This window comes from Bufo gargarizans, chromosome 2, assembly GCF_014858855.1.
Source record: "Bufo gargarizans isolate SCDJY-AF-19 chromosome 2, ASM1485885v1, whole genome shotgun sequence".
Lineage (NCBI taxonomy): Eukaryota > Metazoa > Chordata > Amphibia > Anura > Bufonidae > Bufo > Bufo gargarizans.
Genome location: NC_058081.1, coordinates 702,519,027 through 702,534,741, shown reverse-complemented (window position 1 = coordinate 702,534,741; position 15,715 = coordinate 702,519,027). Strand labels below are relative to the sequence as shown.

Sequence of the window (15,715 nt, the reverse complement as noted above, 5' to 3'; positions counted from 1 at the left end):
TTTACTTGTCAGTGGTGGGGAGGACGAACCTTCTTAAGATGGTATTGATGCTGCAGCTTTTAGATGTTCTCCATAATGCCCTGATCTGGCTGCCAAGGGACAGGTTTAACAAAATGAACTCGATATTTAGGGATTCCCAATCCATGGGTAGACTTTCTGTTGGCCCAAAGTCAACACTTTAAAGGATGGATAGAGTTGGGGTCTATGGATATAACTAGCCAGATTCTTAGACATCATCTGAAAGGCAGGGATCTAATGATGTTACTAGAGGGACTAGATGGGAGGTCAGAAATTCCCATACGACGTAAAATGCATACGGTTTGGCGGAATATCAAACACTTGAGAGTGGTTTCCGGAATTACAGAATATGTCCCAATATGGCGTAACCCAGTTTTGTCTGAATTCGGATCGCTGACAGGGTTTGATGAATGGAAGGAGAGGGGAGTGACAAGAATGGGACACCTCCTGGAGGCTGGAGTGTTAAGAGCTTTTATTAGCTTCCAGGAATTATAACACTATGATCAAGAATGGTCTTATGGTGTCACAGCGGGATACAGCATTGCACTTTATAGTTTCGGGAGGAGAGAGTTGATATCCATGGTGTATAGGTTGTTAAATACCTAGAATCACACCCATTGACCAGGATGCAAAAATGGGAACAAGACGTAGGCGCAATTTCGAAAGATCAATGGTCTGATATACTAGAAGTGGTACCTCTTTCCTCTTTGAGTGAAAGTGGAAAACTATCACAATTATTTGTTATTCATAGAGTGTACAAGACACCGGTTTTCTTACATCGGATGGGTGGCAATAGGCCGCTTGCTATATGTGGCTAGGAAATTGATAGCTGTACATTGGATTCAGGCTGACCCCCCCGACACCCAGAGAATTTCAGTGTAAAATTAACAATATGCTTGTATACGAGAAAGCGGTCTTCCAGAAAAGAGGTTGTCCCCTCAAATATAAGAAGCTATGGGAGCCGTGGCTGGAATTTGTGCGAGTAAACAATATTATGAGATAAAGATGCAGCTGATACCGGAATTGGGGGGATTGGTTGGGGGGGTAGAAAGGCGAGGGGTTCTGAGTTCAAAGAAAAAAAAGATTCATGTCACACCCCTGTACACCTAATTCTGTCATTCCAGTTCGTCATTGTTCTCCCAACCACCGGGACACAAAAAGTTAAATCTCTCGGCTTAGGCACGTATTGATCTGACGGAGGGATAAACTAAGTTCTCTCAGTGCAAGACTTCTGTCCGTCTCAGTTTGTGACAAGTGCCAATAACTGGCACGTGCACATCGATGAACAAAAGGCATCTTTGAGGTTTCCAGTGGCTAAAAAACGTTGCTCTTAATCTGGCTTTTATGCCTCTCCTACATGCCACAGATTGGAGCTAGTTGCTTGAAAATGTGATCATCTGCAGATCTTAGGGACACCTCCTACTTCCTTGATTGGCATACCATTATGGCTTGCCCCTGGTGTTGCAATTTCAATGTTAAGGAATGAATATAGAATAACTAACCTTAGCCAACCAGCTCATGGCCCTGTATACAATGTACAGTACTGTATGGTATATATTTCTCCTCCAGACAAGAGAACACTCGTTTCCGTGGTGTCCTGGTCAAACTGGAAGAGGATCAAGTCTGCCAGCGCCTGCCCCTGACATCCTTCCTCATCCTGCCCTTCCAGAGGATCATGCGTCTGAAGATGCTGGTAGAGGTAGGTGATTGGATGTACCCGGGTATGTTCTGGGCATGGGCACCTCATAAGTGTCCCTTCTTTATGGAATATAGGTAGCATTAAGGAAAGGAAACTCTCTTTAATGGGATTGGGCCATCTCATATATTGGGGGCATATTGCTAGGTTGTGCCCCCAATGGTTGATAGGTGCGGGTCCCACCTCTGAGACCCGCACCTATCTCTAGAATAGAGCCAGAAAACTGAAGGAGAGCGAACCATGCATGCATGCCCACCATTCATTTATTTCTATGGGAGTGCCAAAAATACCCGAGCAGCATGCTTGGCTATTTTCATAATTCCCATTTAAATGAACAGGAAGTGCACTGCACAAGCGCGGCCACTGCTCCATTCACTTCTATGGGCTGACAGAAATACAGCGCTCGGCCATTTTTGGCAGATCTATAGAAATGAATAGAGAGCTGCTGTGCATGCGCAGTGCGCCCTCCTTCACTTTGTGGGCTCCGTTCTAGAGATAGGTATGGGTCCCAGAGATGGGATCCGCACCTTTCAGACACTGGAGGCATATGTGAGCAATAAGCCCCCATTGTACGAGATGGGCCAACCCCTTTATGTGTCGTCGATCCTCAGGGATGTGGTTCTGGAAGTAGAAGGTAATCTATTGCTCACTGTTATGAGCCATTTCAGGTTTGAGAGCGGCTAGCTGTAGGATAGATGAATATAACTGTGAAATGAAAGATATTTTCCTAGCAGATATTTAAAGAGGGTCTGTCACCAGGAAATTCACTTTTATGCCTTGTAGGGCTGGATCAGCTGAATGTAGTGATGCATTTCACTTAGCAATGCATTGCTTCATTCTGGAGACAAAGTACTTTTAATTGATATGCAAATGAGCAGTTAAGTGCACTGAGGGCGGGCCCAAGCCACTCTCTGCACCCTTGCTCCTCCTGCTTCCTCTGCCAGCTCCTCTCTTTTAATTGACAGGACCAGGTGAGATGACTGTGCTTGAACCTAAGTCTGTCAATCAAGAAGAAGAGGTAAGGGCTGGTAGAGAAAGCAAGAGAGAGGCAGGGGTGCACAAAGTGGCATGAGCCTACCCACTGATCATTTGCATATGGATTGAGTGAAAGTGTCCTAACATTCAGCATAGCTAGCCCTGCAAGGCATAGTGCCGGGGCTATCAGTGAACTTCCTGGTGACAGACTTCTTTTAACACACGATCCCTCCTCCCTAATTCTAAATTGTCCTGTCCCTATATCTCCACAGAACATCTTGAAACACACGGCCCCCGGGTCACACAATGAAGAAACGGCGAGCCAAGCCTTCACTGAACTCAAGAAGGTAACAAGAACCATTACAGGTTAATAGTGCTACGTAAAAAATGATGTAAAACAATAAGACAGCCGTGTAATCAAGCTGTGGCCCTCAAGATCTGCACAGATGGTTTGTATACAGCACATGCAGCTACCAACAGACCAATGCATGTAGCTCCTCCTTGTAACATCAGTGTCTGTCCTCAAGAGCTCACAATCTAATCAACCTATCTCACACAGTGTATCACTCCCATCATCCTTGTCTAATCTACTGATCTCATTAACATGCTGGGGAGAATTTCATATGTAGCCAGTGACGCAGGTTTAGGCCTCATGCACACGACGCAATTTGCGGAACGGCACGGACAGCCTTTAATATAACTGCCTATTCTTGTCCGCAAAGCGCGGACAAGAATAGGACAGGTTATATTTTTTTTGCAGGGCCATGGAACGGAGCAACGGATGCGGAAAGCACACGGAGTGTTTTGCGGCCCCATTGAAGTGAATGGGTCTGCATCCGAACCGCCAAAACTGCGGCTCGGATGCGGACCAAAACAAGGCCGTGTGCATGAGGCCTTATGGTGAGAAAGGGGAAGCTCATACAAACACGGGAAGAACATACTAGTTAGACGACTCATCAGTGCTGACATCTGCCTCTGTGTACACATCACGTGTATTGTAGACTGGTTACTCTGGAGGTGACAGGCGGTTGAGATGTGACACCCGAGTGTGATTGTATTGGGAGAGGGGGTTGTATTTGACATGGCAGCTCTGCTGAACATGTGGGGCCCACCTGGACACCCGTGTGCAGCAGATGGCAGTCATTTAGTACGCTATGGCACTATAGTATTATAAAGCAGTCCCATCACAGGGAGAAGCGGGACATGAAGGAGGAAGGTTAATGAGGACCCATATGTTTAAGGAGGCTTGAAAAAGACCAGGACATGGCTGAAGGCGAGGTGCCACCTTATGTATATTAATAAGCTTATCTCCACCAAAGGCAAAAGAGAATAAATATAATAAAAGAGCATCATTTTCCTCTATTTTTCTCCCTTCTTTCTCTGTTCTGATGACCCTAAAAAGCAGGGATGCTCAACCTGTGGCCCTCCAGCTGTTGTAAAACTACAACCCCCAACATGCCCTGCTGTAGGCTGATAGATGTAGGTTGTCCGGGAATTATGGGAGTTGTAGATTTGCAACAGCTGGAGGGCTGCAGGTTGAGCATGCCTGCCCTAAAGACTAAGAAGAGGAATTAGATGGAGCTACCCTTTAAATATACATGATAAAACATGACTGGTCAGGATCATAAACTAATTCATATTATATTCAGTGATGTCAGTAACAGGGGGCGGGGCTGTGACAACCTCTCAGACATGATATACAGGCAGGTTGTCAGCAGTAATAGATGAATAGCTGCTCCAGTAGTATAAGGTGTGAGGATCTCATGTCTGATCACAATGTAATTATATTATATCAGTGATGTCAGTAACAGGGGGCGGGGCTGTGACAACCTCTCACACATGATATACAGGCAGGTTGTCAGCAGTAATAGATGAATAGCTGTTCCTGTAGTATAAGGAGTGAGGATCTCATGTCTGATCACAGTGTCATTATATTATATCAGTGATGTCAGTGACAGGGGGCGGGGCTGTGACAACCTCTCAGACATGATATACAGGCAGGTTGTCAGCAGTAATAGATGAATAGCTGTTCCTGTAGTATAAGGTGTGAGGATCTCATGTCTGATCACAGTGTAATTATATCAGTGATGTCAGTAACAGGGGGCGGGGCTGTGACAACCTCTCAGACATGATATACAGGCAGGTTGTCAGCAGTAATAGATGAATAGCTGTTCCTGTAGTATAAGGTGTGAGAATCTCATGTCTGATCACAATGTAATTATATTATATCAGTGATGTCAGTAACAGGGGGCGGGGCTGTGACAACCTCTCACACATGATATACAGGCTGGTTGTCAGCAGTAATAGATGAATAGCTGCTCCTGTAGTATAAGGTGCGAGGATCTCATGTCTGATCACAATGTAATTATATTATATCAGTGATGTCAGTAACAGGGGGCGGGGCTGTGACAACCTCTCAGACATGATATACAGGCAGGTTGTCAGCAGTATTAGATGAATAGCTGCTCCTGTAGTATAAGGTGTGGATCTCATGTCTGATCACAATGTAATTATAGGGGTATTCCAACCTTAGGCTACTTTCACACTGGCGTTTTGGTTTCCGTTTGTGAGATCCGCTCAGGGCTCTCACAAGCGGTCCAAAACGGATCAGTTTTGCCCTAATGCATTCTGAATGGAAAAGGATCCGCTCAGAATGCATCAGTTTATCTCCGTTTCGTCTGCTTTGGATGCGGACACCAAAACGCTGCTTGCAGCGTTCTGCTGTCCGCTTGACGAAACTGAGCCAAACGGATCCGTCCTGGCACACAATGTAAGTCAATGGGGACGGATCCGTTTTCTCTAACACAATCTGGCACAATAGAAAACGGATCCGTCTCCCATTGACTTTCAATGGAGTTCATGACGGATCCGTCTTGGCTAAGATACAGATAATACAAACTGATCCATTTATGGATGCATGCGGTTTCATTATTGTAACGGATCCGTTTTTGCAGATCCATGACGAATCCGCCCAAAACGCGTGTATGAAAGTAGCCTTAGACATATAGACACATATGGTATAACCACATAATGGGATGTCCACCTCTGGAATCTGAACCTGGTACAAATAGCCCCGACCTATGCCGCAGCTTGCTTGGCTGTTTTAGTAACTCCCATAGAAGTGAATGGATAGAGTCACAGACATGCCCGGCCACCTTTCCATTTCTTCTTCGCCTGGAATACCCGACTAAGGCCTCATGCACACGACTGTGTATTTTGCGGTCTGCAAAAAACGGATCTGCAAAAAAAATACAAGCGGTCCAAAACGGATCAGTTTTGCCTTAATGCACTCTGAATGGAAAAGGATCCGCTCAGAATGCATCAGTTTGCCTCCGTTCCGTCTCCATTCCGCTTTGGAAACAGAATGCACACGAAGTAACTTCCTTTTTTTTGTGGACCCATTGAAATGAATGGTTCCGTATACAATCCACAAAAAAACTGAACGGACACGGAAAGGAAATACGTTCGTGTGCATGAGGCCTAACAGTGGAATTACAGATTCTGGGTGGATTTATTTTCCTACTCGAAGCAGATGTAGAGGGAAGACTGCAGTGTATTTAATGGCGGCCTCTTCTTGCGCAGTTGGTGATGGAGTGCAATTCCAGCGTCCAGTCCATGAAGAGAACCGAGGAGCTCATTCATCTCAACAAGAAGATTCACTTTGAAAGTAAGGTGAGGAGATGAGTGCGCTGTGGGCGGACTGTGGTGGAGGAAAACCGCCTAGGGTAAAACGGAAGGACTGTTACATCACTCTGCACCGCTCATTAATCACTCTGGGACTTTATATCCTTGTCTCTTTGCAGATTTTCCCACTGATCTCGCAGTCTCGCTGGTTGGTGAAGCACGGGGAACTGACAGAACTGGACATGCAGATTCCGAACACAGCCGGATCACGCTTTAAACTCTGCCCGAAACCTGTGTATCTGCATCTATTCAATGACTGCCTCCTGCTCTCCAGGAAGAAAGAGTAAGTGCAGGCATGCTGGCACCATGTACGGAATAATTGTGATGGAATTCTAGCTGAAATCAATTTAAAGGGGTACTCCGAGACCTGGAAACCTTATTCATAGGGGCAGAAGAGATGCAGGAGTCACTCACCTGCCATCTGGCGATCCAATTCCGGCACTGGGCTCCCTTCTCCTCTGCTTCTGGTCCCTGTCGGACCCGTGATGTGTTGTCTACACATGTCACTGCTAGCAGCCTCCGTGGCTAGTGGTCCTCAGCAGTGACATGGCAGGCACGGCACATAACAACTGCCACCACTGAGGCCACTGAGCAGTGACGTGTGTGTAGACCGTGCGTCACAGGTCCAGTGGGGATCGGAGGCAGAGAAGAATATAGCCCGGCACCAGAACCAGAGCGCTGGTGACAGGTGAGTCCTTCTTTTGACCCCCCGCACCCTGCCTGCACATATGAAAAGGAGCTCCCAGTCTTGGAGAAGCCACTACCCCATGGGTGATACTTACCGTACCTACAATGTATTTTCAGTTTTTTAGCTCTGTTTCGTTTCATGGTCTGTTGGAGTCTGAGGTTGTGTCAAATCCATTTCCTGTGTAATTAGAGCATTGGGATGCTTTCCTGTTCCCATGATTTATACTGCAGCTCTGCTTGCTCAGATTGGCTGCTGTATATAAGCAGGAATTGAGGTGTAATTATCTCACGAAGAGATGATTACATCACAGTAATGAATAAACTACAAGTAACTAAAGGGCCCTTTACACTGGCTGAGAATCCACCAGATAAGCGATAACAAGCGTTCATATGAGCGATTATCTGGCGGTGTAAAAGTGCCGCCGATTAACCAGTGAACGAGCAAAACGCTTCTTCGTCGTGCAATAGATCATTTGTGCGGATGCAAAAATCATTGTTCTCCGGCGGCAGATTGTGCTGTCTAAACACGCTCTGCTGCCAGCAAACGAGTCTGTGTGGGGACGAGCAATGGCATGAGCGATCACTGCTCCCCATACTGTGGAGGAGATCTCCTCCACGGACAAGCAGGTGTTTGCTGGGGAGGAACAATCGTCCGCTGTATCGTCCCCTCTAAAGGGACCTTAAACCACCAGTAAGAAGAAGATTATCTCGAAACCACAGACCAAGCAGAGGAGCCGCGATAAGCGGAAGGAGTCTTGGTAAGGTTGGAGACCTAGGAGAAGATTTATCAAAACTGGTGGAAAGGAAATGTGACTTCATTGCCCATAGCAACCAATCAGATTCTACCTTTCATTTTCCAAAGGAGCTCTGAAAAATGAAAGGTGGAATCTGATTAGTTGGTATGGGAGACTAAGCCAGTTTTTCTTTGCACCGGTTTTGCTAAATTTCCCCCAAAGGAATTAATTCTATGGACGAGATTTGTCAAAACTGGTGCAAAGTAAAACTTCCATGGGTACCATAATCAGGGGGCCCCATCACTAAACAGCCAGTCCCTTCAACTGGACTAGGGGGAGATTTCTTAAAACTGGTGCATAGGAAAACTGGCTTAGTTGCCCATAGCAACCAATCAGATTGATCCTTTCATTTTTCAGAGCTCCTTTGGAAAATAAAAGGAGGAATTTGACTGGTTGGTTTCTTTGCCCACAGCATGACCAATCAGGTTGATCCTTTTATTTTCCAAAGGAGCCCTGAAAAATAAAAGGGCCCCCCCTAGGTAGTATCAGGAATTCACAGCGACTTCAGAGGTGTGCAGTCAAGCTCCTGTCCCGGAGATGTGGCACACTTGCACGCCAGTCACGAATATCCGTATATTTGCCTTTCAGACTCGTGATTCGCGTCACAGCGTAGTGAGGGTCGTGTGGAGCCCCGCTGTGAGGCCCTTACATGACAGATTCATACATTTCAACATATTCCTTTACTCAGGTTCCTAAATAGGTGAGGAGCTAAAAGCAGCACAAGCCGTAATCAGTGACGTCAGCGCTCAGTCCCCGTGTCCTCCGCAGGCCCTGGTTACTAAGCAACAGCTAAAAATACCCCCCATATGATAATATCATTCCGCTACTGTCTGAGGAAAACCTATGTCTACAGCCTGGGGCAAAGTCATGTTAGGGAGACCTGAAATGTTTCATATTAAAGGAGCGGTGCTTCTTTGAGGGGGAGGGGGTTTGGCAAACACCCCCCTCTTCAAAAAGACGCAAACAAAAGCATACACTTACCTCCTTCTTGGCGATAGCTCACGGGTCCTCGGCTCCATGGCCTCGGCTGCTCCACTGGGCTTTCTGGATGCAAACTTCCTGTTTGATGCGGTCAGCGACTGTCCCCCCTTGGGTCACGTGACTCACCGGGAAGCTGGTCACTGCTGCAGGTAGCGATTGGCTGCAGCAGCGTCAAACAGGAAGGTTACATCCAGAGAGACCAGAGGAGCAGCTAGTGTTGATTGAATCGAAGACTTTGATCCGAATTTCAGGAAATATTCGATTCACAGTGAAGCTGAATTTCCTCATGATTCGTGGTAACTAATCAACGGTTCCTGAAATGGCGCCAAAAAAAACAAACATACTCACGTCATCCATTTGCTCGTAAAGAGGCCGTCATTGCCATCTTGAGTGAAGATACTGCGCAAAATCTCGTTTGGTGACGTGTGACGTCACTACACCAGCGCACTGGCGGGGCATGGTGACACCATCACTGATTACGACATCACTGATTACGCCATCACTGATTACGTCACCGCGCCCACCCAGCATGATGATGATGCTCTCCGCAGGCAATTAGATAAGGTGAGTATGTTTTGTTTTTTTACCGGATTAACCCCTGAAAGCCCACAATTGTAGCATCAGATGCCACGATCAGCGACAAATGCAGCAATGGCGGGGCTGGCGCAATCGCCGTTCCCCATCATTGCCACCGCTATATACAAAGGAATGCGCTTCGTTATGAAGTACCGTAATTCGTCACGAATCGAATGTCTTTGTGAAATTTGGCGAAGCAACAAAATCAAATTTTTCATAAATTCGCTCAATACTAGGAGCAGCCACGGCCATGGAGTGGAGGAGCCAGGTATGTTTCTTTTCACAGGTCTACTGTGGAGGGAGGGGTTGCCAAAAAACTAATAAAAAATAAAGTGCACAACCCCTTTAAGCCCCCCATACAGAATGCCGACTGTCCGGGGGTCACTGTTATCTCACGTATTTCCTCATCACAGACTCCTGTTAATACATTCCTTCTTTCGGATCATTTTCTCTGCAGGTTGGGCCGGTTCGCCGTCTTTGCGCATGCGCAGGTGTGTGACCTAAAAGTGACAGATCTGAGCTGGAAGCTGCAGGAGGTTCCTGGGGAAGTGTTCCACGTCCATCTGTGCCACGAGCAGAAACCAAAGCACCAGATCCTACTTCGGGCGCAGAGCGAGTAAGTGAGGGAGAGTGCACACTGCGGTACATGATGTATGGGGTGCAGGTGTGATTATTATGGGGTACACAGAGGAATATCATCAGGACACCGCTGCCACAAACGTAGCTAAAAAAAAAGGCATGGAGCACACAGCCGCCTGTTATACACTGATCGATGAACATGACTGGGAGGTTCTTTGTATACTGTACGTTCTTATTAACATGCACAGGTCCACTTGTCACCTTCACAGCGATCACTTTTTAAGTGTGTTCCTACACTATTGGGTGCAGTACCACCACAGCACCCATGGGGGAGGAGGGCAACCCATAAAATGGGCTAAAATGTGTACGGCCAACATAAAGGGCTATTCCAGTTGGTAAAAGTTATCCTTTATTCTGTCCAAACTAGATTGGTGGGGGTCCTACCGCTGGGACCCCTGCCGATCACGACAAAGGGGGCCCCGCAACTCACCTGAAATGACCGGAGAAGCCGGTCGCACACGCCAGCGGCTGCGCTATTCATTTCTATGGGAGTTCCAGAGCTAACAGAGTACAGCACTCACCTATCTCTGGAACTCCCATAAAAATGAATGGAGCAGCCGCATGTGTGACCGGCCGCTCCGGTCATTTCATGAGGGCTCCACGGGGTACCCCTTTTACCTTTTTAAAAGTTCCCTGTAATTTGATATAAGGCAGGCATGCTCAACCTGCGGCCCTCCAGCTGTTGTAAAACTACAACTGCCACAATGCCCTGCTGTAGGCTGATAGCTGTAGGCTGTTCAGGCATGCTGGGAGTTGTAGTTTTGCAACAGCTGGAGGGCTGCAGGTTGAGCATGCCTGATATAAGGCATCACTGATCTCGCTGTCTCTCCCCGCAGGAGTCAGAAACAGCGCTGGATCTCAGCCATGTGTCCTTCAAACCCATTCAGTGACCTCGAGAACCTGACAGAAGGCGAAGGTGAGGACACAGGGGGATTATGGGGAAATGATTTTTGACAGTTGAGAACACAAACAATCAGTCTGATTTAAAGACGATAAACCTGACATTCCAAACATGGATCATTTTTAATCAGATACAATTACAGTTCTTTGTCTGCTCCTTGCAACTCAAGGCTTAATGTCTGCAGTTCTCCTTTCCCACCATAACATTCCCTTCTGTCTTATCAATTTTCTCTTCCTTTAGATGCCCCGCAAGTGCAGTGCATCAAGGGTTATACCGCACAGGAGCATGACGAGCTGACCCTGGAGAAAGCTGACATTCTCCGCCTCACCGCCAAAACAAGCGATGGTAGAGATCACAGCAGATTAAATGCATTAAAATCTCTCATTTCATTAGCAGTATTGTAGTAGTTATATTCTTGTACATAGGGGCAGTATTATAGTAGTTATATTCTTGTACATAGGAACAGTATTATAGTAGTTAAATTCTTGTACATAGGAGGCAGTATTATAGTAGTTATATTCTTGTACATAGGAGCAGTATTATAGTAGTTATATCCTTGTACATAGGAGCAGTATTATAGTAGTTATATTCTTGTACATAGGAGCAGTATTATTGTAGTTATAGTCTTGTACATAGGAGCAGTATTATAGTAGTTATATTCTTGTACATAGGGGCAGTATTATACTAGTTATATTCTTGTACATAGGAGCAGTATTATAGTAGTTATATTCTTGTACATATGGGCAGTATTATAGTAGTTATATTCTTGTACATAGGAAGCAGTTTTATAATAGTTATATTCTTGTACATAGGAGCAGTATTATAGTAGTTATATCCTTGTACATAGGAGCAGTATTATAGTAGTTATATTCTTGTACATAGGAGCAGTATTATAGTAGTTATATTCTTGTACATAGGAGCAGTATTATAGTAGTTACATTCTTGTACATAGGAGCAGTATTATAGTAGTTATATTCTTGTACATAAGATCAGTATTATAGTTGTTATATTCTTGTACATAGGAGGCAGTATTATAGTAGTTATATTCTTCTACATAGGAGGCCAGATTATAGTAGTTATATTCTTCTACATAGAATTATTATAGTAGTTTTTTTCTTGTACATAGGAGGCAGTATTATAGTAGTTATATTCTTGTACATAGGAGGCAGTATTATAGTAGTTATATTCTTGTACATAGGAGGCAGTATTATAGTAGTTATATTCTTGTACATAGGAGGCAGTATTATAGTAGTTATATTCTTGTACATAGGAGCAGTATTATAGTAGTTATAGTCTTGTACATAGGAGGCAGTATTATAGTAGTTATATTCTTGTACATAGGAGGCAGTATTATAGTAGTTATATTCTTGTACATAGGAGGCAGTATTATAGTAGTTATATTCTTGTACATAGGAGCAGTATTATAGCAGTTATATTCTTGTACATAGGAGCAGTGTTATAGTAGTTATATTCTTGTACATAGGAGCAGTATTATAGTAGTTATATTCTTGTACATAGGAGGCAGTATTATAGTAGTTATATTCTTGTACATAGGAGCAGTATTATAGTAGTTATAGTCTTGTACATAGGAGGCAGTATTATAGTAGTTATATTCTTGTACATAGGAGCAGTATTATAGTAGTTATATTTTCCAAAGGAGCACAGGAGTTACTCCCATTGTAAAGAAAATATGAAATACGTTCTGCATCCTGAGGCATAATGGGAGTGACATTTAGTATATGATATCTCAGAAAATTAAGAAGATACAGAGTTGCCTGTGTCCTAGGTTGACATTTACATGACTGTATGTTCTTGCATGGGGCAGTCACACAACGTGTGTCCTATTTTTGGCAGGATGGATGGAAGGTATTCGGCTTTCAGATGGAGAGAGGGGTTGGGTGCCAGCGACTCATGTGGAGGAAATCACCAGTAAGAACGCTCGGCTGCGCAACCTGCGGGAGAATAAGAGGATCAAGCATGCCACTAGCAAACTAGCGATGAAACCGCCATAGCCCGGAGACCCCTCACTATCGTGTTCCAATGGGGGTCGTGGTATACGCATAGAATATTTTAATGTCCTGTACATTTCAGCAGACTTTCTGTAGTTGGACTTTTAGTCCTGTGTGCTCATGGGGCCCCCAATGCTTGTGGAGCCCTTATACCTTTGTGGAGATACGGAAGTGGCCTTTCAACCTGTCACACAGGACTGCTGCAATTTACCCGCCGATCCAAGGATGGAAAACGTAATCTGCTTCTCCCAAAATCCACCATTATGGTGCATGAGGAATACTATCAAATTACCTTTCCTAGAAGTGACACAGGCACTGTCTGTTCGGGATCACCCAGTAGAAAAACCTGCAGCACGATAGTGACAGAAGTGCCAAGAATTTGCCAGTACTACAAGGATCGAATATTCCGGCCGAATGTGTCCTTGTTGGGTGGGCTGAGACCCTATGACACCATAAGAATATAATCTAATTAGCAAGAGGTCCAATGAATCTCCTTCTTACACCACAGAGAACTCTGTAAATAGCTCTACACTGCCTTGTAATTAAATCTTCTTCAGATGAGTGTCTGTGTTATTTCTTAGGCCTGAGAACAACTCATTTTTAGTTATTTGTTCAACGTTTCTTACAGATCTGTGCCTCAGGGTGCAGGTATTAGCATCCCTTGAGGTGCGTCTCCATTGCTACAGTATGTCCATGTGCAGTAACAAACACAAGACACGGAGACATGAAAGGGGCAGAAGGAGAATTGAAAAATTCCTGTAAATACTAAAATGGGTGCTTGCTCTTCAGAGTCTCCAAAATGGCTGACAAGGGTCACTTCATGTCTGTGGAGCACAACCTTCTGCTCCACTTAGGCCGGGTTTACATCACCGTTTATTTTACCGATCTACTGATCCGTCAGAAGAACAGAAAAATAAAGAAAATAACTGACACTGCTCAGTTATGCACATTTTCCATCCGCTTTAGCCATTTCCGTCCGAGATCCGTTATTTTAGACAGGGAAAAAAAGTCCTGCATGCATCTAAAATAATGGCTCTCAGACGGAAAATGGCCAAGGGTACTCTCACACTAGCGTTATTCTTTTCCGGAATTGAAATCCGGTAAAGGGTCTCAATACCGGAATAAAAAACCGCATCAGTTTTGTCCTAATGCATTCTGAATGGAAAGCAATCCGTTCAGTATGCCTCAGGATGTCTTCCTTTCCGTCCCTTGTACGGTATTTGACCGGACAAAATACTGCAGCATGCTGCTGTATTTTTTCCGGCCAAAATCCCAGAACAATACCGCACTTGCTGGATCTGGCATTAATTTCCATAGAGATGTATTAATGCTGGATCTGGTACCAAGTGTTCCGTAAATTGCCGCATCACTGGATCCGGTTTTCCGGTCTGTGCATGCGCCGGGATATAGGAGGAGCTACTTTCTCTTTTGAGCTTTGATCCAGATGATACCAGATGAGCCGGATCCGGAAAAAAAGGCTATCCGTTTGTATACGTTCCGTTGCCGGAACTGCCTGCCGGATTCTAATAATGCTAGTGTGAAAGTACCTTAAAACGGATGGAAAATGTGCATAACTATGCATAACGGATGCTTAAAATACAGGATTAGTTTTTTTCTTTATTTTTCTGTTCTTCTCGCAGATCAGAAGAACGGAAAAATAAACGGTGATGTGAACCCGGGCTAACAGAGATTTGGGGAAAGTTAGGTTCATTTAAGGTCTCCAGATGATCTTACAATGATCCTTCAGATAAATTCTAGAGAAAGTACTGGGGCTTTGCGGGTTAGATATTGATGGCCAGATTCCCTCTGATCTCCCGCCATTCCTCCACGACTTCTTTTTTCTATCATCCACTACTCCCAGCGAGTCTCACTACTTCAGCTACGAGACTATGGTTTCAGCATGGTGTCTTTCGCTTTGCAGATATTGCAGACCCATTCACTAGGGACCTGTTACCTTTCTCCGCTGTGCAGAACCTTCCCTCCTCGACCAGATTAGACATTTTGCCCAATCTATCATCTCGGGGTTCGATGTCTCTCTCCCGACGGCATTTGAGCGCCTTTGTAGAAGAGGGGTGCCTATGAAGGGATTGATATCTGAGATTTACTCTATTTTGTTGATCCCCTTCCCGGAACGGATTCATAGACACTCTTACATGGTCCGATAGGAGGACTATTTAGGGAGAACTCTACCAGACGCACTGTGTTGACTTATATGGAGGAGAGCAGCGATGTCTTCAATCTCAGTTCTCTTTCAAGAGAACCAGTATAAGATTTTAATGTACTGGTACCACACTCCTGATCTCCTCCATAGGTTGAATCCAGCAGTCGCGGAGGTCTGTTGCAGATGCGGGACAACCAGGGGAACGCTGCACCACATTTTTTGGGACTGCCCTTTAATACGCACCTTCTGGTCCAGAGTCAGCGCTCTTTTGAGTGATATTTTTGGCTGCAGTATACTTCCTGATCCCATTTCCTTCCTGCTTAATGTTACACCAGCACATATAAGGAAACATTCACTTAAACTGTTAATACAAGTACTGACTGCAGCTCGCAGCCTTATCGCCCGCTTCTGAAAACAACGTGACCCCCCCCAAAAAAATCTCCGACCTATATGCTAGGGTGACGGAGATCAGGACCCTGGAATACACGACTGCTATGGTCCAGGATAAAGTAGATCTATTTCACGCCATTTGGGATGTTTGGGACAACTATTGGGACACTAGACAACCCTGAGACGAGCCCAAGAAAATACTGT

The 15,715-nt window shown here is 45.0% G+C and overlaps 1 protein-coding gene across 2 annotated transcripts in view; it reads left to right on the top strand.

Moving 5' to 3' along the window:
• The window catches only part of LOC122929047 (rho guanine nucleotide exchange factor 19-like), a 54,049-nt gene extending 40,528 nt beyond the window's left edge, over positions 1-13,521 (top strand). For both annotated transcript variants that reach the window (XM_044282488.1, XM_044282489.1), the window contains 8 exons: positions 1,588-1,717; positions 2,962-3,036; positions 6,272-6,361; positions 6,493-6,656; positions 9,869-10,027; positions 10,887-10,966; positions 11,192-11,296; positions 12,806-13,521. In XM_044282488.1, the coding sequence (XP_044138423.1) occupies positions 1,588-1,717; positions 2,962-3,036; positions 6,272-6,361; positions 6,493-6,656; positions 9,869-10,027; positions 10,887-10,966; positions 11,192-11,296; positions 12,806-12,963 (961 nt within the window). In that variant the 3' untranslated portion in view covers positions 12,964-13,521. The remainder of the gene's footprint in view (positions 1-1,587; positions 1,718-2,961; positions 3,037-6,271; positions 6,362-6,492; positions 6,657-9,868; positions 10,028-10,886; positions 10,967-11,191; positions 11,297-12,805) is intronic.
• Positions 13,522-15,715: the final 2,194 nt, after the last annotated feature.